Source organism: Microdochium trichocladiopsis (genome assembly GCF_020744255.1).
Source record: "Microdochium trichocladiopsis strain MPI-CAGE-CH-0230 chromosome Unknown B0I36scaffold_3, whole genome shotgun sequence".
NCBI lineage: Eukaryota > Fungi > Ascomycota > Sordariomycetes > Xylariales > Microdochiaceae > Microdochium > Microdochium trichocladiopsis.
The window spans coordinates 3,932,022-3,956,456 of NW_025763546.1; the positions used below are offsets into that span (position 1 = coordinate 3,932,022).

The 24,435-nt window shown below is 56.1% G+C and overlaps 9 protein-coding genes across 9 annotated transcripts; 4 read left to right on the forward strand and 5 right to left on the reverse strand.

The window, feature by feature from the left end:
• Positions 1 to 46: 46 nt before the first annotated feature.
• B0I36DRAFT_382458 (heterokaryon incompatibility protein-domain-containing protein) lies at positions 47 to 2,974 on the forward strand. Its single transcript, XM_046160914.1, has 2 exons — positions 47 to 478; positions 542 to 2,974. The coding sequence occupies exons 1-2, from the start codon at positions 124 to 126 to the stop codon at positions 2,596 to 2,598; spliced, it is 2,412 nt and encodes an 803-aa protein (XP_046015919.1). The 5' UTR covers positions 47 to 123; the 3' UTR covers positions 2,599 to 2,974.
• Positions 2,679 to 4,396, reverse strand: B0I36DRAFT_238733 (Alpha/Beta hydrolase protein; the record flags this gene model as incomplete). The annotated part of the gene is made up of 4 exons (XM_046149636.1): positions 2,679 to 2,932; positions 3,007 to 3,104; positions 3,185 to 3,312; positions 3,398 to 4,396. 4 exons carry the CDS (start codon positions 4,394 to 4,396, stop codon positions 2,679 to 2,681), a joined length of 1,479 nt encoding a protein of 492 aa, XP_046015920.1.
• Positions 4,397 to 5,814: 1,418 nt separating this feature from the next.
• On the reverse strand, positions 5,815 to 7,664 carry B0I36DRAFT_373151 (cytochrome P450; the record flags this gene model as incomplete). Its single annotated transcript, XM_046160167.1, is given in 6 exon segments — positions 5,815 to 5,995; positions 6,082 to 6,248; positions 6,310 to 6,624; positions 6,689 to 7,410; positions 7,423 to 7,477; positions 7,572 to 7,664. 6 exon segments carry the CDS (start codon positions 7,662 to 7,664, stop codon positions 5,815 to 5,817), a joined length of 1,533 nt encoding a protein of 510 aa, XP_046015921.1.
• Positions 7,665 to 9,266: 1,602 nt separating this feature from the next.
• Positions 9,267 to 11,324, reverse strand: B0I36DRAFT_406516 (uncharacterized protein; the record flags this gene model as incomplete). The annotated part of the gene is made up of 4 exons (XM_046161814.1): positions 9,267 to 9,500; positions 9,562 to 9,823; positions 10,557 to 11,033; positions 11,056 to 11,324. The coding sequence occupies 4 exons, from the start codon at positions 11,322 to 11,324 to the stop codon at positions 9,267 to 9,269; spliced, it is 1,242 nt and encodes a 413-aa protein (XP_046015922.1).
• A 532-nt stretch (positions 11,325 to 11,856) lies between these two features.
• Positions 11,857 to 16,689, reverse strand: B0I36DRAFT_212224 (pectate lyase superfamily protein-domain-containing protein; the record flags this gene model as incomplete). Its single annotated transcript, XM_046148934.1, has 6 exons — positions 11,857 to 14,991; positions 15,061 to 15,407; positions 15,535 to 15,630; positions 15,684 to 16,119; positions 16,183 to 16,257; positions 16,357 to 16,689. Coding segments are annotated over 6 exons (4,422 nt in total), but the record flags the coding sequence as incomplete, so codon positions are not given.
• A 1,234-nt stretch (positions 16,690 to 17,923) lies between these two features.
• On the forward strand, positions 17,924 to 18,947 carry B0I36DRAFT_361157 (uncharacterized protein; the record flags this gene model as incomplete). Its single annotated transcript, XM_046158445.1, has 2 exons — positions 17,924 to 18,336; positions 18,419 to 18,947. The coding sequence occupies 2 exons, from the start codon at positions 17,924 to 17,926 to the stop codon at positions 18,945 to 18,947; spliced, it is 942 nt and encodes a 313-aa protein (XP_046015924.1).
• Positions 18,948 to 19,255: 308 nt separating this feature from the next.
• Positions 19,256 to 20,784, reverse strand: B0I36DRAFT_97201 (uncharacterized protein). The gene is made up of 3 exons (XM_046163671.1): positions 20,358 to 20,784; positions 20,029 to 20,285; positions 19,256 to 19,938 (listed from the first exon to the last, which is right to left on the reverse strand). The coding sequence occupies exons 1-3, from the start codon at positions 20,698 to 20,700 to the stop codon at positions 19,564 to 19,566; spliced, it is 975 nt and encodes a 324-aa protein (XP_046015925.1). The 5' UTR covers positions 20,701 to 20,784; the 3' UTR covers positions 19,256 to 19,563.
• Positions 20,785 to 21,050: 266 nt separating this feature from the next.
• Positions 21,051 to 23,220, forward strand: B0I36DRAFT_361159 (uncharacterized protein; the record flags this gene model as incomplete). Its single annotated transcript, XM_046158446.1, has 2 exons — positions 21,051 to 21,439; positions 21,537 to 23,220. 2 exons carry the CDS (start codon positions 21,051 to 21,053, stop codon positions 23,218 to 23,220), a joined length of 2,073 nt encoding a protein of 690 aa, XP_046015926.1.
• A 172-nt stretch (positions 23,221 to 23,392) lies between these two features.
• B0I36DRAFT_361160 (uncharacterized protein) lies at positions 23,393 to 24,367 on the forward strand (the record flags this gene model as incomplete). The annotated part of the gene is made up of 1 exon (XM_046158447.1): positions 23,393 to 24,367. The coding sequence occupies one exon, from the start codon at positions 23,393 to 23,395 to the stop codon at positions 24,365 to 24,367; it is 975 nt and encodes a 324-aa protein (XP_046015927.1).
• Positions 24,368 to 24,435: the final 68 nt, after the last annotated feature.

Below are 24,435 nucleotides of genomic sequence, written 5' to 3' on the forward strand. Positions count from 1 at the left end.
GACCGCTAAACTCACCCGCTCCTGACTCCCAACCACAATGTCATTGGCCGACGATTTCGCCGTCGTCAACCTTCAGGCACCCACTCTGATCTGGTCAACGCGAGACCGACCTCGTCAAGCAAGATGCCATGTCCGATATGTCTCGATTTCCGAGGAACATCCCCGCTCACGCCCCGGGGATCAGGCTTTGTTGGCAAGCGGCACCACGTTAAAGAGGGGCTTACTTGGCCTCAGCTGGAGGCGTCAGCAGCGGGGCCGGCACCGTGTCACTGCTGCGAAGTCCTGGTGCGAGGGTGCCGCGGATGCTTTGAGCAGCACGGGATCAGCACTGACGATATCGTGACGTTCACTGTCCACTTCTACTATCAGGCCTTTGAGGGTCAAGATGAGGCGGAGAGTGCAGACATGGACAAGGAGTTGAGGTTCAGGCGGAAGAATGGCAAGGTCTTTGAGATACAGCTCTTCGCTCACGAGGAAGGCTAGTGATTGTCCTGGCGGGTGTAAAGAGATGAACATGCTTCTCTAACAAACACGTCTGTAGATGGCTATCCAATCCCTGATGCCTGGGAGTCAATCCCCGTCTACGGGCAAACGTCACCCAATACAGGCTCAGCAGAAGCTCTCGACAAAGCCAAAGACTGGCTCGACGAGTGCATAGAGGACGACGACTGCGCCGCCAACACAGACACGCCATTTCCATCTCGCCTGGTCGACGTCGGCCTGAACGACGGCGTCGTCCGCCTTGTCGAGACCAAGGGCCAACACGGACGATACATTTGCCTCAGCCACTGCTGGGGTCTGGCGCAGATCATCACCACGACCATCGCAACATACGAGCAGCGCAGGAAGCTCATCTCTCTGGACGAGCTATCACAAACCTTCCGTGATGCAGTGCTGCTCACCCGCCAGCTCGGCGTGGCATACATCTGGATCGACTCACTGTGCATCATCCAGGACAGCCTGGCGGACTGGCAGATCGAGTCCGCGCAGATGGCATCTATTTACAGCAACGGATACCTGACCCTGGCCGCGACGAAATCCTCCAGCGGCGCCGGTGGTTTCTACACCGACACCCCGACGACCGAGATATCCGGGGCCACCCCGGACGGGGAGGATTACAGCCTGTTCTTCCGGCAGCGCATCGACCACCACCTCGAAGCTGTCAAAGCTGGCACCGAGGACAATCCCAACAATCCCACCACCGCCACTACCGCCACCACTGCGCTTCAGAGCAGCGTGCTGGGCGAGCCGGGCGTTGGCGTCGTCGAGCCGTGGCATTTCACCGGGCACGCGACGGTTGAGCACCACCCGCTGCTGACCCGGGCGTGGGTGTACCAGGAGCGCCTGCTGTCGAAGCGGCTGCTGCACTTTGGCCCTTACGAGCTCTTCTTCGAGTGCGAGGCCGATACGCGCTGCGAGTGCGGGCAGATCCGGTACCACGGGTCCTCAAGGAGCTCGCCGGCCTCGGCGATGAAGCTGCTGTACGCCGACGCGCTGTTTAGCCTGTACGATGATGAGCCGAGGGGTGGCGACGGCGGCATCAGCAGCGGTGGCGATGCAGAAATGAGTAGGAGCGAGACCGGCGGTGTCGAGAAGGACCCGGCGGTTGTTGATCGGGAGCAGGAGATGCGGCGCTGGGCCAGCAAGAACCAGGAGTACATCGCCCGCACGTGGCGGACCATGATCAGCACTTACACGGCGCTGGACATCACCAAGGCGTCGGATCGGCTGCCCGCGATCGGAGGTGTGGCGAGGCAAATGGGCACGCGGCGGTTCAAGCCGCAACAAGCCGGAGCGGGGAAAGATGCCCAGCGAGAAAGTCTGGTCAACGACGACTATCTCGCTGGCCTGTGGCGGGCCACGATGAACGAAGACCTCCTCTGGATCGTGCAGCCTTCGCCGCTGATGAAGAAGCCCCGGCCGGCCCAGCAGGTGCTGCTGCTCCCGCCAAGCACCACCGCCGCGGGTAAGACGACGACGAGCCTACGAAACACCGCGCCAACGTGGTCTTGGGCCAGCGTCGACACGCATGCGTTCTACACGGACGGTTTTGTGTTCTGGGAGCCCGATGTGCTGCTCGATAACTTGCTCAGTCAGTCCTACACTCACTTTAGCTCGGTGGAGAGCTGCTCGGTTATTTCGGCTGCGGTAGACGAGTTCGGCGCGGTTTCTGCCGGGGAGCTCAGAATCAGGGGTCTACTTGCGAAGGGTGTTCTCGAGCGCGAGGCTGTTGATCAGGATGGCCAGAACGCACAACACGGCGGGGAAGATGGACAGGTGCTATATCGACACTTTATTTCATTCGCCCGCGCTGAGGCAACCATGGCGAGGGCGGAGATGGATGCTGATTACGACCTCGATGCCGAAGGACCAGCACGAGTGCTGCCAGGAGCAGAAGTGTATTGTCTGCGGATGAGCGCGGTGTTGGAAGAGTTGACATCAACGCTGATCTCCCTGGTGCTTAGGCGGTGTCCTTGGGATGAGAGCAAGTTTGAGCGGGTTGGCACATTGAGCATCAAGGTCAAAGGCGGCAGCGTTGATCCCTTAGGAAATGGCATTTACGCGGGAGTCAAGGAGGAGGATATCGTGATCGTGTAGACAGACACCTACAGCCGTTCTGATATTAGGGTCTGTAAGATTATCGGGCGTTCTCTGCCTATCATACAATTGCGACCCTATCACACGCCGCACTCCGTGTCCACCACTTTGCGCGAGGCCAGCTGCACCTTGACATCGTCGACCGCGAACTCCACCAGCGTGTTGGCGTCGAGATCGTACTTGGGCCACGTGAAGCTGCCGTGCGAGGGGTCCTTCTTGGGATTGCGAGCGAATGAGAGCCAGAGGCCCTGCATCAGGCCGGCGACATCCCATTCGAACTCGGTCGAGTTGCCGCGGAATTCGTAGTGGGTGCCGAAGAGGAGCGGGAGCTCAGCTGGGGTTGTGTAAAGCGATTAGTTCTGGGGGCTCATGACGTCAAATATTAGAACTCTTTGAGCGATAACTGACCACTGTGGGTGGCCCCGATCCAAGGACGCGGGGAGATATTGGTGAAGTTGCCGCCATACAGATATTTGTACGTAACCTGGCCGTATTTGGCACGGTTGCTGTTGAGGTCGACATCGCATTAGTAGGTACTCCTTTTGATTCATGAACCTCGGCACTGGTGCCAACGATGATGACTTACCTTGCCTCGCGTGCGGTCGGACAGGTGATGGCATTCAGACCAGTCTGGTACTGTCCGGGCGTCATGCCGTCCGGGCTGAAGGTGCCGAAACCGGCGCCTTCATTCGTGTTGCTACCCGTGATCATTGGCTGTGGCGTTTGTTAGTCCATGGACCAGCTCTGGTCATCCTAATCGCGTCCGGCCATCTGTTCAGGTCGGCAGGAGACCACTTACCAGGTTTGCAATGAGGCCCTTCTGAATTCTCTCCGTATAGTTGGCAAAGCTCGTGACATTGTCCGCACCTGGGGTGAACCGGGTACCAGTGTTTCCAAACGACAGCGTCTGCTGGATCTGCTTTGCATCGACCTTCTGGAGACACGCGAGCTGCTCCTTGGCAGCCAGGTTGCCGCAGCCGACAAAGCCCGCAAACGTGGAGAAGGCGGTGGGACCACCAGCACCTGAAGCCACGCCGGCGGCCCCAGAGTCGGCAATGAGGCCAGTGACAATGGGATCCTTGGGGTACGCGTAGCCGTAGCTGCCCACGGACGAGGCGCCCGCCGACTGGCCCCAGAGGGTGATCTTCTTGGGCGAGCCACCAAACGCGGCAATGTTGTCGCGCACCCACTCCACCACGAGGCGCTGGTCGAGCAGGCCCGCGTTGAGCGGCTGGGCAGCGGCGTTGGGGAAGCCGAAGATGTTGACGCGGTAGTTCATGATGACCACGACGTGGGTCTGAGACCGCTGGATCCACTGGTCGGGGATCTTGTACAGCGAGTCGGAGCCTCCGCCCGTGAAGCCGCCGCCGGGGATGTAGACGAACACCGGGAGGCCCTTGTCCACGGGCTTGAGGGGCGCGTAGATGTTGATGTACAGGCAGTCTTCCGACTGTCCGCCGTTGATGAGGAACTCGGGCATAAAGGTCGTGTACACGGTCGCGGCGTTGCTGAGCTGCTGCATGCACGACGGCTGGTAGGCCTGCGTGGTCAGGTGGCCAAACGGCTTCTTGGGCTTGGGCGGGAGGAAGCGCAAGCTGCCTACTGGTGGCTCGGCATAGGGGATGCCCAGCCACTGCCGGACGTCCGGGGCTGTCGCATTGATGAAGCCCGTCACCAGGCCGGCCTTGGTCTTGATGGTCAAGGGCTGGGCGGGTCCCGGGAATCCGTGGTCATGCTCGTGGCTCACTGCCTCCCTTGCCAGGAGCAGGCTGAGCAGGAGCTTCTGGGTGAGCTTCATGATGGATAGCGACGAGGGGACAATTGAACCAGGAGTATGACGGGGCTGGATGATGCAGGTGCCGTGAGGATCGTAGAATCGTGGACCTGGTAATTCGTGCAGGCCAGGGCCTTCTTATACCAGTGTCGATCCCCGGCTCGTATATTCGGGACCACAAAGCACGTCCGAGCCTAAACACTTACGCCAAGCAACAGAAGCATTGGAGGCGCCCTGGATAAAGGCTTTTACACTTTAACGGCTTCCCCGCAAAGTAGCACTAGTCAGGGGACGCGTTCGTCCCTGGGGGCGTCGGCACAATGGTTCCTAGTGCGGAACTTGGGCGGAGCTTGGGCTGGGTGGCTTTGGTAATTTGCGGGGGTGGCCCCTGTATACCCCGAGTTCTCCTCATTTCAACCCCTGCGTCTCCGCGTTCCCCCCACTCGGGTGGTGACGATGATCGGCAGCTGGGCTAAGCTCTTATCCGGCCAGATGCTCGAGGCCGTGGACTCGGCAGACGTGCCGTGAGGTGCCGTGAGATGGTTCGTTGTGATGGCCCTGCACTATTTAGAGCGGCAGCACATGACACCGGATTGGTCACGCGCCCTTCTGCGCCATGTTGGAGGCTGACTCTGGCTCTGGGCATTGCTTTTCTACTAACTTGCGGTAGAGAACAACCGACAGGGAGTGTTCAACTGACCGGGGATCGATGACCGGGGTGCAAACCCTCACCGACTCTCCGAGAAAGCTGTCGGTAGCTGAACCATAGCTGGTCAGAGCTGATAATGTGTGACATCGTTTTTCCTTACCCGTAGCGCGCTACTTTGATACCTCACGTCCCACACTCAAACGCCGACCCATGTTGGAAGCCATAGGCTGCAGACAAGTTTTAGGAGTCGTGGCGACATTCCCCGCATGGCAATACGCAAGCTGCGCTCTTGCTGAATGAATCGGCGTCTATTGATAGACGTGTTAGATTAATGTTGCCCATTGAAGCCTCATTCTCGGCAAAAGACTCAATTTAGATCGTCCTAGACGGGAATTAGCCTCGACTAGCAGCTGCTCGGGATTTCATCGTTAAGCACGAAGACTTCAGGGCCCGGGCCTGGAAAATCTTGGCTTCCAGGGTTGCCGTGATGATTTCGTCAAAGTAGGTTGCGTGCATACCAACACTTAGGTCTCGAACTATGGCCTGCCAGTTGTCGGGCCCGCTGCAGGAGTTGAGCACCATTATATAGTATAGGCACTGATCACGTTAGATGCAATGAAGTGGTATTTCTGCCTCAGATACACGGACAAGAGGCGCACCAATTATCAGTGACACTCGAGACCGCTCAAGACTGCTATATAATATCTACGCTTGGACCACTGATACTCTAAACAAAACAGCGGACTATGAGATGAAATCTTGACACAGGGGCTATTGCTGTTGTATGGACCCTTCAAGAACGACCAGACGGGGAGGTCATTTTCCTTGGAGTTAAATGGACGGGCAACGCAGGCTTTTTCCAGAGTGAATATGTCTCACTCCTGTCTACCCAGTGTACGCAATCATCGGCCAATCTCAGATCGAATGACCATAGGATCCTAGCAAGTATGAGACGCATTTCCGCATATGCGAGACTGTTTCTGGGCTTAGATAAAATTTCGTGACACAAAGCGCAGCTTGGGCGAAAGCATGCGAGAGGGGCTACAAAGGGAAAACTCACTTCTTGCCAATGCAATTTCGTGGACCGACGTGAAATGGTTGAAACGTCTTTCTTGCCTCATCAGGCATACTCGAATCCTGGAGCCATCGATCAGGTTGGAATGTTTCTGGATCTGTGAAAGTATTTGGGTTGTGGTAAAGTGCCCATTGCCAGATCCCAACGGTCGTCTGTGCTGCCATTAGCCTTTAACGTCACAAAGTATAGTGAATACCTGTTGTGAATACTTACCCCCTCAGGGACATACCGACCGCAGATAGAATCTCCGCCCGGCTGGATGATGCGAGGAATCGAGGTAGGGACAGGCGGATACAGGCGCAAAGTCTCGTTGATGACGGCCTGCATGAATTCGAGCCTCTGGACGCTCAGAAGGTTAATTTCATCCTCAGAGCTAAAGGACGATCGAATCTCTTCAGTGATGCGATGTAGAGCATCTGGGCTAGACCCAAGGAAGTATGTGGCGGCTGAAAGTGCTGTTGCCGTGGTTTCAGAACCAGCGATGATCAGAATACTGGCGTTGTCAACAATTTCAGGCATAGAGAGCACCTGCAACATGTTAGCTATGTCACTCCTTTTTCGATTCCAAGTGTACCCCAAGCGTGGAGCTTACAGAGTTACCATCCTTGCGGATCATGGACTCCATGAAATCATGGCGTTGACCTTTGTATTCCAGACGTTGGGCGACTTTCTCTTTGGTGATTTTCAAATGACCCATGAATCTTTCTTTCGCTTCGGCTGTGATGAAGAGTCTTTGCAGCAATGGAGAAAGCCAGCGATGCTTCCTCATCATGACATTGCGAGAAGCGCCACGGATCCGCTCGAAGATCAACTGAACCCAGGGATGATAACTGGTGGTTTCTAGGCAACCAAAAGGCTCTCCAAAGGCGAGGTCGCCAATGATGTCGAAGGTCGTCCAGTTGTACCATGCTGTCATATCTACAGTGGCCGTCCCGTCTTGACAATTTTGTTGGAGACGCAAGAGTAAGAGATCGACGTATTGTGTAATGAGAGGCTGCTGGTCGAGCATGGACCGAGTGGAAAATCCGTGCGAGAGAATGCGTCTCATTCTGCTGTGGTCTTCTCGGCCCGACGCAATAACACTGTGCGATATAGTCTTGAAGAATTCCGGATCCTTACCGTTCTCTCCTTCTCCTCGCTTTCTGTGGCCCATGATGTCCTCCCAGGCTGCTTCGTCCAGAAATGACAACTCATCAGGGGCTATCCGTACGATCCTGCCGTACTTGAGATGCAGTGCCAGGATCCTTTTGTGGGATTGGCCAGACAGGACCATGAGGCTATACGGAATGCGAGACGCAGCGAAAAGCTTTGGCCCTGGAAATTTACGTAGTGGGTGTGCAAGAACATTATACGTGGAGGATACAGCTGCGCAAGAGAGGATCTAGTAACGGGTGGTCTCTTATTAGTGATTCGTACTGTTCCTGAGGACAGAGTTCGAACTAAGAAAGGGGAGCTAGGGACTGAAATGCACGCACTAGAGCGGTCGCAATGAGCGATACGGAAGCACCTGTGCTCAGTGCCTGCTTGACAAAATAGGGCGATGAGCCCAGTAAGTCGAAAATGTCCATGGCTTCAAGCGTGATGGAGGATGCTCGGGATATCGTGGGCAAGAGTCGTAGCACGGGAAGGGCGTAAATCTCAAGTAATGGAGACTGCCTCACTTGTGGCCTAATATGCCTTTTATTGCAAACGTTGAGCGCAGTCGCTGGCCAGCGTATCGAGCATTTTTGCTTGCGGTGTTTTTCGCTTTCCCCTCTTTTCAACACGACTCGCCTTGTTTTCCGGAATTAAAGGAATTTGGCGGGGATATAGACTACACGCAAAATCGCGCGAAAGGCGAAGACCGACACTGTGAGCGTAAATCTCGGGATTCGGGAATCCCACCTCGAAGCCGCTCCATAAAATGAAACTTCAGGTAGGTACAGCACATCTGTATCAGCAAGTCAATTCAGCGGCGCAGAGCGTTTGGAAGAAGTTGCTAGTACCTTTACATAAGCATTTTACAACACCACATTACTCGGCAACCCATTATATCGGCGGATTATAGGAAGGTTCAATCTGGCAATAGTGGACAGTATAGGACAAGATGGCTGGTGGCGGCGCGCACGGGATCCGGACTTCGGGCTGGGAATTGTTATTGGCTGCGCCGGAACTTCTCGTTCAGGGCACGGTCTACCCCGAGCGGGACTGATTGATGGTCATCGGACTGCCCCCGCGGCGTTTGCATCAACGGCCTGTGCTCCGTGCCCAACCCCGAGGCGTTATCGCTGGCTGGCAAGTACGGCCCTACAAATGGCAGAGAGTGTAGCGGGAAATGGGGAGACTCACAGTGCGAGTCTCTCAGCCGCTGGTCAAAGGGTACGTCACTAGAATCAAACTTTCTGATTGCCCCAAGTATTTCTACATGCCCCAGATAGTAGCCGCGGATAGCGACGGAGATTTCTCTCCACAGTTTCACAAGTCATGACACAGCGCGATGCCATGAAAAAGCTCGCTCTCCCCACACGATGCCTTTCTCTACACTAACAAGGATACAACCAGTACGTACGACCATAGGATCGAGAAAGCTGAGGGTCCCGTCCGCTCCCCTTTCCATAAGCTCGATACCGCCGGATCAGTAGTTGGGTCGGTGACGACCAGCGAATCCCCGGTGTTGTACGTTTTTGCCGTTTGCGTCAAGTCTCTTTTTTTCTGGCTCCGGCGTGCGAGGCGAGTTGTCTCGAATGAGCACGAAACACCTGAGATCCGTCATTCAGTCGATGGAATCCGAACTTATATCAGGATTGGGTGACAAGTTCTTCATGGTGCTTGGGATCTGAGCTCTTGAGAATCCGGGGCCCACTGCTTCGTCGGCCGCCCATCGTTTCTCGTATCAGTCTCAGCGTATGGAGGGGGTATATTGCCGACCTGCTCTTCGTCCGGATAATTGTGGCGCTGTTCCTGTGACGGATCATCCTGGAGCATCAAAGGCTGACCCTCCTCCCCATATTGCGATGTAATGCCCTCTTGTTCCGGACTCTGAGCCACCCCGAAGCGCCTTCGTTCTTCCTTGCAGTCGGGGCCATACATTGTGGCATATGCGAGAATAATCGCTGCGATGTTGGCTCCACTAAGAGTAAAAGAGACATTGTTAGGTAAAGCCAGCTTTAACGTCATAGTCAAGCGAGAACTCACGCAGTGATTAGTCCTGCTACCCCAGCAGCAGAGGCACTCGTGGGAGGCTGGAAGTATCTGGCCGCGAGCGCGACCAAAACACAGACGCCAACGCATCTGACTCCAACAATGAACCAGCCCGTGATACGACGCTGGGAGAAGGACTTTTTCTCGGGGACCAACTTGACAGCCTTGTGTGCCGCATGAGAAACAGCGTTGAGAACTGCGTTGAAGCCGGCTCCGAACATTCCCTGAGCGAAAGTCAGAACCCAAAATTTCCAGCGCGAACGGGTAATCATGACCAATGCTTACCACTGGAATGCCGGCAAATATGAAGAACCCTCCACTGCGGTCGTCAAAGTTTACCTTCGATGTGGCATCAGTGACGAGACACGTCACGGCAAACAGGATCATGAAGGGCACGACCAGCCACTGCGAGCAGACGTACCAAACTCGAATACCTGCCATTTTGCGCGACCTGAATGTTGTAAATAATTGGTGCGTGGTGACGAGCTTGCGTGAGTCTGGCAGAATGACCAAGTTGTCAGAGGGAGCAGAAGCGCAGCTGTTTCGACTAAATAGATGCGCAGGAAGTGCTCAACTCGGGCAGCCAATGGAGACCAGGATTGACCGAGACACATCATTTGCCGCCACTGCGCCCAGATTAGGCAGGCTTCCAGCGACTGCGCCTCAGCCGCAAGCGCAGATGCGACCCCTGTCTCCCCGGGCGGCATTTGGGCAAAGGAATGGCCAAGGACTAGCTGAGCAAGACTGGCACAGGCTGATTGGCCGCACATGAGGCGCAGTTGTGCTGTCAGCAACCCGCTTTGGGGACCGAGGTGGGCGCAGAGCCGAAGCATGGCTTACTGGACTAGAATGCCTGAAACCAACCACGGGATCGACCGAGACCATGGGGGGGATAGCTTCTTGCATTGGCTAGGCCTTCGACAAAGGCATGTCAATGCACTGGGTCACATCACGGGTAACAAACACCATCCTGTTAGCAGTCTATTCGCTTGAGAGCCTCCTGAGTTTCCGCCTAGGTAGCAGCATTCCTGTAAAGACTGATCGGGTCGTGAACGCTTGCAACAGATCGACAGCCCAAGAGCTATTTGAAAAAGCTGCTGGCTGTTGGTCAACTGCCAGCCTTGAACCTCCTCAACGACCCACCCAGAACCTGATGCAAGCTGTCGACTGCTGCTTGCAGAAAGAACAAAAACAACACCAAACGACGAGAAAAAGCCAAAGACCAAGCGCAAGAAGACGCCGTCAGCATCCCGGGCTAAGATATTATGAGAGCTGCGTACCGTCCGTCTCGAGCTTGCTGGACGCCGCAATTCAAGCAGCTTTTCAGAAGTAGACATCCCAGACGAGTACTGGTGCACCTTCCCGCGATGAACTGGGCTCTGGGGTCTCCATATGTTGTGTAGATATTGACTTTGTCGCGAACATTGGTCATACCGACCTTTCTAACGGCGACGTGTCTCGCAGATTCTGGTGACAGCGGGCTATCAACCGCATGTTCACATGTCTTCGAAGTATCAAGACACGTGAGATTCAGAACTGCATTGGAGGCATCGATAGGGATAAAGTGTCCAGATGTCACTATGTTGAAGGACAGCAAGATCTCATCCAACCCCACACGTAGAGAGGCAGTCAGGGCTGGAGGCTCCTCCAAATTCGACAATGTCATGTCTGCAACCTTCTGGCCCGAGTGGCTCTTCTGATCATCAACTGACACGCTGGGTTTGGTATCTTTGGAGTAACCAAGCTGCTCATAATACCTGCCGTCGTATACGAACATACCCTCGCAAACAAAAGCCGAATGAGGCGCCTGGCGATAGCTCGAAACACTGCACAACTGCTGGGTAGATACTTGTACCCTCGAGGCTGCGGCCGAGCATGTCGCGCTGACGATTGGCTTGTGAACCAATCAATCTCAGGAATGCTTCGTAGCAGGAACTTGAGTTTGCTGCAAAGTCGGCGCTTCCCATGAAGCTCTCCCCGCCTAATGTACCAAGCGTTTGCAAAATGTTCTTCCCATCCAAGGTAGGGCGTTCTAGGAACTTTTGCATTTTCACGCAAACGACACCTCGCCGTTCCAGGACGCAGTACATGACGCTGTTCGAGAAGATCGTTCCCAATGGCGTTCGAGATTTCCTGTCGCGGGCAGGTGTCGATGCCGGCCCTCCAGCACATCACAGGAGCTTTGCATTTGTGACAATCCTTCACCTGTTGCAGTCCTTGCTGCCCTCGCGTTATGCATCAACTGCTCCCTTTTATGCAACCCCACGCCTGACTCGTATGGCAATAAAGCTGGCAAAGTAACAAACAAAGGAAACCCGGCATGTTTGTCCATGCACCAGCACTTTCATGCTGTGGACTGCATCTCTATGCTCTGCCGTGATGACGGTGTACATGATGTGCAAGGTGCTGGTGTCGGCGCGCATTGGCAAAACCAGTAGCAGCAGCAGCAGCAGCAGCAGCGGCGGACGAAGATGGAGCAGAGACTGAAGCAGTGGGGGAAGAGATGGCAGAGACAGACTGTACGTGCTCCTGCACGTGCTCCTGTGGGATCACTACAGCCCCAGCCGGCGGACCGGCAACCGGCGGATGGTCAATGACAGTCGTGTCGTTGTAGGTACAGGTCCTGCAGAAGTCGGCGGGTCGCTCCTCCAGCACGGTGCCATTGGCAAAGATGACGCCCGTGAAAACGCTCTGCACGCCGGAGCCGGTGGCGACCACCTGCGAACCCGCCGCTGGAGATGTGCCGTTGCCACTGCCACCGTCCTCGTCAAATGACGACAGTGAAACGGATGACGAGCCTCCGATGAGAGGATTGCGGATGGGCGAGACGGCACAGTTCTGGCTGACCATGTAAAGGTTGAGGCCGATGCAGAGCGTCTGGAGCATAGGGTTGTAATTGCCCTCGCTCAGGTCATATGTATGGAAGAGGCCGATGGCGTCGGTCATGATGGCAGTTGGAAAGTGATCAGGGCTGATCAGGCTCATGGCGGTGTGATAAATGGCCGGGTTCGTCTCTTGGTTGGCCCTGGCGTTGAGGCTCTGCGCGGACGAGGGCTGTTCGTTCCAGGCGAAAGTGAGCTGCCACTGCGTGATTAGGTAGTCGTCCTTGACTTCCGACCCAGTGCTCTTGATCTCGCCTGTGCGCGGCTTGTTCAGGAGCACTCCGCTGTGGTAGTCGAAGATGCCCTGCACGCTGTTCTTTTCGGGCCAGGCGTCGTGCCGGCGGAAGTTGTCTGATGAATAGATGCCAGCGGAGGGCCGCCTAAACTCCAGCTCTGGCGGGATTCTTCCACGGTCGAGGACAAGTAGCACACAGCCCTTCCCACCATTCTTGGACATGTAATCGCCCATCGTTATCGTGTCGATCCAGACGCCCCCCGGACTAGTATTCTGCAGAGGTAGATCTGCGCACCTGTTGTTGATTCCCTCGAGGCTTTCCAGGAACAGCTGCTGAGTGCTCAGGTCCCATTTATGGTTGCTGGTGATCTCCTGCATACCCTTAATGTACCAGACAACGACCTCGCCGGGGAAGTCGGTTGAAAACCGGTTCATACCGCTTATGAGATCATTGAGGCTGGCTCCAGTGGCCCCTACTGGAATAGCCGCGTCGTCAGAGTTGATATGAGCAGCCCAGAAGCTATCGCGCAGCACCGAGTATATACGCATGTCAAAGTAGCGGGCTCCGACACGGAGCTGGTTGTAGAGATCGAGGCTCTGGGTTGCAGTGTTGGAGCTGGTGCCGAGGCCGAGCCACGCCGGTGAAATGAGGCTCATACCAGCGTCGTGTGAGCCCGGGACAACGACATGACGCAGCTGGCGTTTCGAGATGACATCCTTAAGTCTCTGCTGCCACCCAGCGTGGTTGAGCTGCAGCGAGTTGTAGTAGCCGTAGCTCTCGCTGCCCGAGATAACGAGGGCGACGCCAAGTCCGTTTCCAGGGAAGCCGAGCTCGCGCCAGCCCATGCCCATCTCGGCGAGGTCAAAGACAACGCGCCGTTCGTACTTGTCGTCCATGTGCGTCGTGAGGTGGATGTTGAAGCGCTTGTTGGTTCCCTCGAGGCGGTAGTAGAAGTAGCCATTGGTCGTGGTCCAGTCAATGCTCTGATGCCACTCGTAGTCGACCCGAGCCTGCCGCGCTCGGCCAGAAGGGATGTCCTTAAAGTCAGCACGCACCTGATAGGGCGTGGGCCCCCCCTCGCGAATGAATCGGTAAGGGGTCAGGTTAACGATGTTGACATAGTTGGCGAGTTGCTGGTCGTCGTCGCCGTTAAGCGTAGACCCGTCTTTGGCGAATGGGGCCAGGGTACCCACAGGTATAACTTCGCTGCTGTACATTTTGTCGCTATCGAGGCAATCATTCTTCTCGGGAAACCGCTCCGGATCGAGGCGGCCCTGGGAAGGCACCTCCATGAGAGAGACATGTGCCCACTTTGGATGCTTGGAGACGGCCATGTTGGCACCCGCAGTGATCAGAGGCCCGCCATCACGCGTTACAAAGATGTGCTTGGCCCCGATCGCAATGAGCTGCTCGATGCGGATGTCGTCGCCGTTAACGACACCCAGCAGCCATAGAGCCTTCTGGCAGGCCTGGGGGCTGATGCAGTCCTGTGTGTAGGTGCTGAACCACGAGTACGTGCCGGCCGTGCTAACGTGGATGCCCTGCGACTTCCTGATGACGACCGCCCACGACTCATCGCACCCGTCGGCAACGCCTTGCGTGCACTCGTAGAAGGGGTCACTCTTGAACACCCCGAGGGCACCCGCGAACGGCGCAGGTGGCTTGGGCGTCGGCTGGTAGTACGGACTCTCGGTCTGCAACATGGTGGTGAAGATGGTCATTGCGTTGTCGAAGTTGTACTGGTACAAGACGCTGTGCTCAGAGGCAGTGCCGTAAAGCCAGACAGGCTTCTGGCTCTCGAACAGGGCTCCGCGGGCGCTGTAGACGGTGAGCTGCTCCATGTTGTTCATGGGATCGTCGAGCAGAGGATCATCGATCTGGTGGTCGGCAACCCAGAGCCACATGTTATCAAAGTAGCCAGACGCCCTCTTGGTAACGTGCAGCATCAGACTAGCAACCTGGCAGCTCGCCGGATTGATTCCAGACCGGATCGGAGGACACTGCGTGGGCGTCAGCAGTGTCCCGACTGCACCGCCGAGCCGGACGTGCACATCCCACAGCGCAGCCGAACCAGGACTGCTCGCTGCAATGTTCCATTCGACGACCACTAGCCCTGGTGTCGGGCCACGGCTCGTCAGTATCAAATCCTGCAGCTCGACGCTGCCCTCAGACCCGACTTCGCCCACTCTAAGCATGGGCCGCGGCTTCATGGCATCTCCAAAGTTGACTCCATTAGCCACCAGCTGTGACCACGTCTCACCTACCACCTTGGCTCCCGGTGGAATCAGGATCGTGTCCCGGATGATGTAGCTGCCAGCATCGACGTAGATGATCTTGCTGCCATCCCCGTATCGCGCAAAGGCGGCCTGAATCGCGGCAGTGTCATCAGTGTTGCCATCACCCCGGGCGCCTAGGTCTTTGAGGTGCACAAAGTCAGTCGGCGTCTTGTCCAGGTACTGGGGCCTCGCCCGTTCAAAATAGGGCCGGCCTTGTAGGCCAGGCCGCGAAGGGCCTAGCAGCGTCACGTCGCGAGTGTAATCCTTGGGGCCCTGAGCGAATGTTCGCACACTGGACTTGTACGCGGCGCCGATTACATACTGAAGAGGACAGAAATAAGATCAGCATGAAACCAGCTCGGATGCAACATGGGCCAATATTATACTCACGGTCTTGTAGTATCCAGCGGCCAGGATTGGACTTCCGGTGCCGCGCTCCTTGATGCCTCCACCGAGCTGGACATTATCCAATGTGACGCCCGTGTATCCCTGATCCATACCATCTGATGGTTTGATCATCTCGATGGCTGCTTTGCCCATGTTATTGAAGATGGAGTCAATGATGCTCACGGATCCTGGTCGCGACGCGTCTCCGTCGTTGTACAACTTGAAGCCGACGCCGACACTGTTCATCGTCACGCTCTTCCACGACCAGCCCCAGTCCCAGATTAGCTGGACACCTGTGTTGCAACCGTTGAAGGTCAAGCGGGAAGCGCTAAACTGCTGAGCGCCGCCGTCTGTTCAGTGGTGAGGTTGTGATGTTAGCCATCGTGATTGCATGGCTGGGATGGACAATAATGGCCAGCCCAGGGTCACATATGACAACAAGGGCGATGATAGACGTGCAGAAGGTAGATCACTTACAGATGCCAAAGTTACCGCCGTTGAAAGTAATATCCGAAATAACACCACCGCTGCCATTCTCGGCGTAGATGCCTTGTTGCGTCTGCCACAATGTATCTGTCAGACCAGGCACGAATCATCAGAGTCCTCAACAAGGAACTGAGTATCACTTACGGTACCAGCCTTGGCCTCGATGACAATGTTCTCTGCAGTTGTGGCCTGTGCGACCTGGTAGTGCATGGCGGCGACATACGCGCCAGGGTCCGTGGCCGTAATGTCGATCTTAATGTTGCGGATCTGGCCGTAGAACCGGGCCGTGTTGACGTACCACTGCAGGGCACCGCCGTCGGGACCCACGCCGCCATTCTCGACGTACACGTCTGTAGACAGCACTCCCAGGCCGATGTAGCTGGAAGAGGCAACAATGGTTGGCATGTTGTTGGCGTCGCCGATGATTTGAGTGCCAAACACCACGCTTATGGACTTGGACACGAGGTAGCGCCCTGGTGGGAAGTAGACGATGGCGTTCTTGCGCGTGGAGCCGTTGCACTTTGCACCGCAGCGCTTACCGTCGTCGATGGCGTTCTGGATGGCTGCTGTTGAGTCCTATTTATAGGGTTCATGATAAGCTAGATTAGCTTCATGGTACTGTCAAAGGAAAGGTATGACCAAAGAGAAGGAAATTGGGAAACCTGCCTTGGCTCCTGAGGGATCCGCACCATAATCGACAACGTTCCTCCAGGTCTATTGGCATAATTGTCAGCAAGGAGCAACCGCAAAGCCCAGCAAGGGGTTGTGGCGAAGCAAGACAAGAGATATTGGGTGAATTCCGGACGGACGAACTCTATAGGAGGTATCTAGCCCCCACGGCACACGGCCGAGATGCTTGAGCCCCTGCATCCACCAGGCGTCCGCGCGCTTCTGGGGCGCCGCGATAGGCTCGGCCTCGAGCTCGGCTAGCAGGGCCGCAGCCTTCGTCATCTCGTCCGTGGGGACGAGGACGGGGAAGCCCTCTTTTGGTGCGTCCTCTTCTCCTCTATTCCCCAGCCCCTGCTGCTGCCCAGTAAGGAGTGAGCCGCGGTTGGGAGCCGGGTTCTCGAAGCGTGCCTTATTCAAGACTTTCATCTTGGCAATCGCATCTCGGACAATGCGGCGCGCGGCCTCGACTTCGCTGCTGTCTACGGGAGCAGTTGCATTGCCGGCGGTACTCTGGAGCATGCTGCTGTTGCGGTTTAGACTGTGACCGACACTACCGCTCACGCTGGGGATCGGCGAGGCAGATGCCGGGACAACATGGTCGCGAGGCGAAGGAGCAGCAAGACCCTGAGAGGCCAAGCTCAAGCAGACTGCCCAGGCCGCAAGGCGAGACACCTGCATCCTAACCGGCGACTGTCTGGATCTCTCTTGTGCGTTATGAGGGGGAAGGCCCGCTGAAGGAGACTATATTGGGAACGACAGAAATAAGAAGTGGTTACAGAAAAATTGAGCGAATGGATGAGGATGCTGAATCACAACCGGGTTGGAAGCCACGGCGCGAAGCCTAGATATATGTCACCAGTCATATTCACCACAAAGTCTTCACCGTCTACATGTGTTCCATCAGCCCACTCGCAGTTGAGCAGGTGGAGACGGATCTTAAATGATCCTTTCAGCAGAAGTGGTAAGCAAGAAAAATGCTCACGACCAACAAAATGCACAAAAGTTCCAACACGGACAAGAACACGTTGTGGGAGAGTGAAGAGAGAGAGAGGCGGGTGACCCTGAAGGAAGCCAGACCCTGACTTTTGCACCTCAGATGTGCTGTTGGTTCTGGGGTCCGCAGTGTGTTGGTTGTTGGTTGTGCGCCGCGCTGCGGGTCGGAGATTGTCGTCCCCCACATGCCCCTACGCGTGGATGAATGTCGCTTGGAGAAATCCCCCCCGATTAGCCGACAGGGGAGAGGCTCTTGCTGGGCTAAAGCACACGAGGTTCGGTGATGGGGGACTCTGCAATGCGGCTGCGGGATGCAGGGCTGAGATTCAGGTTGAGCGTGCAGGCTACCAGGGCGCGAGTCGAGACCACGATCGAATCTGAGCATGGATACAAGCACCGTGCTAAGCAACATGACCAAGGCTGGGCCAAGCACATAAAGTTATAAAGTTCCTCAAGGACCCTCACACCCCTGGAACCAACACGACCATTGTGTCGGCGCCACGGCCCCTTCTGGCAGGTGGGTAAAGATAAAATCCCTTTAGGCACCTTCAACTGACCTTGTTGCGCCCCTGGGTGCTGCTCGGCAGCTGCACATGATAACCCACAGGCAACACTGCGGCAACCTCAAAAGTGTATCGCTGTCTCATGCAAGACCTCTCGACGCTGCGCCTGGCTCAACAACCACAGAACAGTAGCGTGAGCGCAGTCACCCTCCGCCATGTCGCTCCCGGCGTCGCCCGCGTCGGCACCAGCCAGTCTCCCGCTCACCACGACAATCGCCGCCAGTGTCTCCTCGACCCGCACCGGCAACCGTTCCTCGTCCACGCCCCACGCGGCCACGCCCCGCGCAGTCACGACGCCCTTCGTCCAGCGTCCCGAGTGCGCCAGCCGCTTCATCACGACAGAGTTCGTGCACACCGTCAGGCACTCGTCCCTCTCGACAACGACCCGCGTCACCCTCTTCGTGTCTGACACGCACGGCGGTGGCAGCGAGTGCGCCGGACAGCCCGACGGCTCGTCCTGGTCCCCGGCCGTCTGCCCGCAGAGCTGGACAGCGTGGAACATGGGGCCCTGGGTCATTAACCAAGTCGATGCCGAGGGAAATCAATTCTCGGCAGTCTGCTGCGCCAGGTAAGATACAAAAAAGAGGCAACCCACAGAGCAAATAGGAAGAGCAGACACTGATGCTCCCAAAATCTGTCATGGACAACAGCGGATACAGGCCAATGGACGGCAGCCCTTACACCCGCGATGACTGGGACCTGGACGCCCTGCTAGATGACTGGTCAGGCATATGCACGTCCGGCGGCCGCGGGAGCGTTGAGCTGACAGCAGCAGCACCACCCATCACGCACACCGTCTCCAACTTGGACCACGTGAGCGTGCACCAAGGCCTGTTTATTGCCTGGAGGCAGCTCGATGTGTCGAGTCTCACACCGGCTCCGCCGTCGCTCGGTCTTTGCACAGCCGCTGCCCTCGCGAGCTGGGCGCCCGGCCTGCCCGATGACCCGGCGCTCGCCGCCCTGGGTGTGTGCGCCGCGCCTGAAGAGGGTCATGATGCTCAAAGTGGCTATCTGCTCCTCTTCTTCGCCATCGGCTTGCCCATCGTTGCTGCGGGCCTCATCGCGGCGTTCTGCACGTGGTTCTGGTGCAGGCGGGCGCGGAAAGGGAGGGCGGCGGCCGCCACCGCGCCTGTACAGGTCGACGTCGGCGTTGACAAGGGTGGAGCAGGGACAGAGTAGCAGCCAGGTAAAATCCAGGGAGTGCGTATTTGTAGCATGTAATGGACGCGTACCAAACCTCCCTATATCTGTTATACAGAGATGACAACTGACTATAGTTCGGCCAAGGTCCCGATCTGGCTAGTCTAGAATCTTGATTTGGTCCTCTGCCCGCACGTGTAGAGAAGAACAGCGCCACCTACGTATGTCTGATCTTCATTCCCCCAATCGACCGGGATCCCTGTGCCATGCAGGTATGATGAGGCTGGCAGCAGACACTGGTTGTCACTACACGCGCAGCAGCAGCAGGTGGAAGGAGGTTAGGCGAGGGAGGCTGATGGAAGCTTGAGCGGGTTGTGGAGAAGATGCGGGAGGATGATCTTTGTGGGGAATCCCTGTCTAGCAAGCGACGACCCTTTCCGCGGTTGACCTCGGCATCGGCAACAAGATGCACTTGGCATCGAGAGATGACAGCAGGCTCTCATACTACACCGCATTTCCAACGCAGCTTATATGGAATCGCATATCCTGCACTTGTGGGAGAATCAGCAGAGCCAGAACGAAGAATGTATCCTTGTGGCCATGCCCATTTTCAGGGATATTCATTGAGAACCCCCGCTACTCTTCCTTAGGTCAATCAACTTGCCTCTGCAGGGGCGGTAGGAGCTTCGCCATTGCTCGCAAGGCTTGTCCCGACAAATACTACCAAGACAGCAGTATACGCCGCAGTGGCAGCCAGGACATCTTTGCCAGTGCTGTCGTTGCCAAACTGCGCGGCCAGAAAGCCAAATATCAGCACCGACACAGAGGTAACAATGAGACTCGTGTTGATCCCCTCGACTTTGCTCATGATCACCGTCGGCACGATCAGGGCGACTCCACCGAAGAACGCCATGATGAAACGCGAGGCGCGTGCGTGCTTCTGGGCCATCTCCGCCCTGCTCATCGATGGCTTCTGTTTCCCGACCACAATCTCGCGCGGGCCCCCCGGTTCTGTGGGTATTGTTGGAGCCTATCGAGTCTGGTTGAATGCCTGGCTCTCGTCACACGGGGATTCTTGACCTTGCCCTAAAGCAATGATCTGTAGCAGTTCGATGCGTACCTTGCGTTCACCTGCATATTCCCACACCCACAGACCCCATGCCAACTTGATGCTGTTGATCAGCCTGCTGCCTTTGTCCCTTGTTATGCGAAGCGTTACGAAGTCATCGTCGTGCTCGCTGTCCCATGATTGTGCTGCTCTCGAGTGCGCCCCCTCGCGCGCGCTCAGGATGCCAAGCTCCGCACGGAGCTGCCTGACGTCCTGGCCGGACGGTTCTTCGAGACCCCGTAGCCTGGCGAAATCAAGCACTGCACTGTCTTTGAAACAGGATTGAAATGCGCTGTCAGAGTGTGCCGAGTGCGACTTCTAAGACCCGCAATATAACTCACCATACTCACGTAGTTTGACTCTGATAGTAGCCCACAGTGTCGAGCGCGCATCGTCCAGTGCTTCTTTGGATCTCTGATCCGTAGCGGCCTGGCTATAGCTCACAGCTGGGCGTGGCAGAGAATACCACATAGGTGTGATCGTGGAAGAAGCTTCGTTCTCGACTCCCGGTTCGTACTTTTCAAGCTCCTTGAGAAGGCAGTCTATCTCATTTTGCATAATGAGCAAGTTCAGAAGATGAAGCTCATCGAACCGCCGCAGAATTGTGAGCTCCTCCTGCCGGTCCATGAGCCTTGCGATCGGAGACATTGCATCCAGACTGTGGCTGACATTGTGTTGGGGCATTGCCGGGGAAATCGAAGGATGAGGAGGACTGGTCGCTGTTGTCGGATAAGGGGAGAGGTCGAATGTCTTCAGGATGCACCATGGGTACAGCTCGTGCGGAGAAAGTGAAAGCCCCCCCGCGAAAGCGCCATACAGCCGTCTGCCAAGTATGCAGCCTGGTCATCACGTGATGCGCAGCTTTTGTCCACCCCTGAACTCCGTTCCGTGCTGTTCCTCATTTCTCGACGCCTGAGGGTACCACTTCCCCTGACAATCCACAGCATGCAGAAAGGCGACACAGCCGCCAGGATCGACCAGCAAAGTCGTCACTCACCAACTTTAGCAATCGATCAGCATCACAGCATATCAAGATGCCTGCAATCGAAGGGTTCAATTTTGTATACTATCCTTCGTCAGCTCTCAAGTTAGTGCTGTCGGGGAGCGAGCGATTAGCAAAGATCATCAATCCGCTTACGCCGCGCTTTATGGATGCCCTCAGGGATTACGTGATAATCACAACAGAGCTTTCAGATTTGATGGATGATCTCCCAAATCACCACGAGGTCAAAGCAGCTGAGGAGGATCTGGTGAGGTTGACCCAGAGACTAATCCATGTCACCAACGAGATTGGAAGACTAGGAACTTTACGACAACGCCTCTTCTCGATCAAGAAATTGAAACTCATCGCGGCCATGGGCAAGGGACTCCCAATGATCAGAGATCCTCTCATTATCCTCCAAAACGAGGTGGCCAACCTATGGTAAGTGAGGAAGTCAACATGGCAGTCATCTGGCCTCCAGCTATTGATTATAATGAGTCCTTCTCGTTCCAAATCGGTTGCCTAAATTCATTCACAGGGCGCGGCAGTCAGTTGAAGCGTGTCGCACCATTGCGGAAAGAACGCGTCTGGTAGCGGAGCAAAAAGCACTTTCCCCGTATTACCGAGCTGCTGTGGAAGCTCTGCTCGGTCAATACGTCGATGTCGCATCAGCCAAGGTCGAAACATCTCAGGCGTGCCTGTTGTCCGCCAACCGTCTCATACACGGCTCGCAATCCCTCACCAGCGGGTGGAACGATGAAAACGCAGCCACCGGCGAAACTGAGGACTCGAAAGGTATCGGTGTCCGCAAGAGGTTGATGGACCTATTGCAATACCCCTCGATGGGCGTACGACAGAGGAACGTATCTACACCGCGGGACTCATCCTGTGAATGGGTCTTCAAGGAATCAGCGGATACCACAGGAGACAGCCTGCGGTCTTGGCTGCGCCGGGGGTCAAGCTTATACGTCATTGCAGGAGAACCAGGCTCGGGCAAGTCGACGCTGATGCGCCACATCTGGGATACCAGAGCGGAAAATCTTCAGCTTGATGAGTGGGCCAAAGGCGACGGCTGCGTGCTTCTTTCGGCGGCTTTCTTCTTCTGGCGAAACGGCTCAAGGCTGGAGAGATCGGCGGAGGGTCTTTGGCGCGCCCTGCTCCTACAGGCCTTGATTCAGTCTCCGGATTTGCTGCCCAGCGTCTTCCCCAAGGATTGGGCACTGCTGTACGTTGGAGCAACAGTGCCTCCAGCTGGGTCTTGGACTGTTGCTGAGCTTCAAGAGGCTTTGCAGCGACTCGCAACACAAATGCAAGCACCTGCCAAACTTTTTCTTCTAATCGATGGCCTGGACGAGCACGAAGAGCACCATGCTGGCGGACACCAAACCCAAGAGCAAAGGGTTGCAGAAACCCGCACCCCGGAAAGCGAGCGTCGAGACAACGAGTCAGGGTACTTGGCCTGCCTCGAGTTTCTCGTCAACAAGCTCTGCCCTTTGGACAATGTCAGAGTAGTGCTGTCGAGCCGACCCAGCAGGATCATGGACCGAATGGGATTGCACCCATCTGCCTACGTACAGAACCACAACCAGGAGGACATAGCGTCGTACGTAGCAGGAACACTCATTCCAGACGGTACCATATGGACAAGGAGCAACAATGGCATCGACCGTGACACAGTTCGAGAAACCATACTCGATGCTTCTCAAGGGGTATATCTTGCAGCTATGCTCTGTGTGCAGTACACCAACCGGGCGCTCACGAAAGGATCAAGCATCGAGTCCATCAACATCCAGCTTCAACGCGGTCGAGATCTCAAAGACTTTTACCATCTGATATGGCACACTCTAGACCAAGATGTGAGAACCGAGGCACTGCGAGTCATGGGCGTAATGCTCAACAGAGAAGGCATATACCACAGTCTGCACCGTGGCGAACGACCACCCCGACTCATAGACATCGCCCTGGCCCTGGGAGAAGACCCAAAGCTCGAGAGACCGTGGCAGGCTGCACAACCATTGGTTGAGCGGAAATGTGCCAGAATCGCACAGAGCTTCATGGAGGCCTGGCCCGGGTTCATCAAGATTTCAGCCTGGGAGGGACAAGATGAATCCGCTAATAATGCCAATGGTACATTTTTCCAGGTCAGTTCTGCGTCGGCAATCGACTACTGCCATCGATCAGTGCCAGAGTTCTTCAGGGCTCATGCAGCAACAAAGCGATGAACAAACAGCAGTACTCCCCGAACAGCCTCTTCCTCAACCCCAACCTCCAGCGATCGAGACATTGGAGTTCTGTCCTCGGATCGCGCAACTCAAGTCACTCGTATACCAGATTACAATCTTACCACAGCCGTGCCCGCAAGATCACCTCCAGACAATGTGGTCATTCGCGACCATGGCTCTGATGGCTGCGAATCTCGTCGAGAGATACGGCCGCCCAAACCAACAGTACAGGGACCTGCTGGAGCAGCTCGATCAAACCATGTTTTCCCACCACAGGAGACTCCAGCAGAGCCGTGATGGTGAATATCTGCCCACGACCATACGAGACCACCGCGAGACCGTGGCCTTCAGCGACTACGGTCGAGACGCTCGCCGGCGAGCAGCCATGCACTGGGCCAATTTTCATTGCGACCCGCAGCGGACACACCCTCGCAGTTGGAATGACTCGTTCCTCTCCTTGGCCGTGCACTTTGGTCTCAGGCATCACCTAGAACAGAACATCTCAGTCAAGGCAGACAACCAGGACTGGGCCTTGTTCGACCGCAACCTCCCCGACCGGCTAGTCTGGTTCATGGATGGGATGAACGGACATGATGGCAAGACTGGGGTATCCTATATGGAGAGGCGTGGTGGTCGGCCGCTACTCATGTACGCCCTTGCGCCGCACCTTCCCTTTGCTACAGTAGCCCCATACGATCTCGTCAGCGTCGAGACTGTGCGACTCCTCCTGGACAACTGGTCGCGGCCGAACCGTGTTTTCGAAGGCCGGACATGCTGGCAGGAAGGTCTAGAGTGGCTCCACCGGACGTTCGCTATCGATGGAGGCGCAGCCATCTCCGATGCTGGGGGCACGCGCGAAGATGTCAGGCACGCTGCGAAAAACAGGTTGAACATTTGTCATCTTCTTCTCGACAGGGGAGCAGATACAAATGCTGCAATCGACATCACCATCTCTCCAGCACGGGGGACAAGCTCGGTAGCCTCCCTCAAGGGGATAACGAAAACCATTCTCACGGCGAAGCAAGCTTTAAAAGAGAGTTTTGCCAGTTGGGTTGACCAGACTGCGCTGGACGGGCTACTTGCAAGGGTAGATGGACCTACACAGAAACAAAGAGGTATACCAGAACTGAGAACCGGAGCGAGATGAATGAAGACGGCGCACACACACGAAGGGTCAGACCCCAGGAAAGTACAACAACTCTTTTCTCAAGGCAA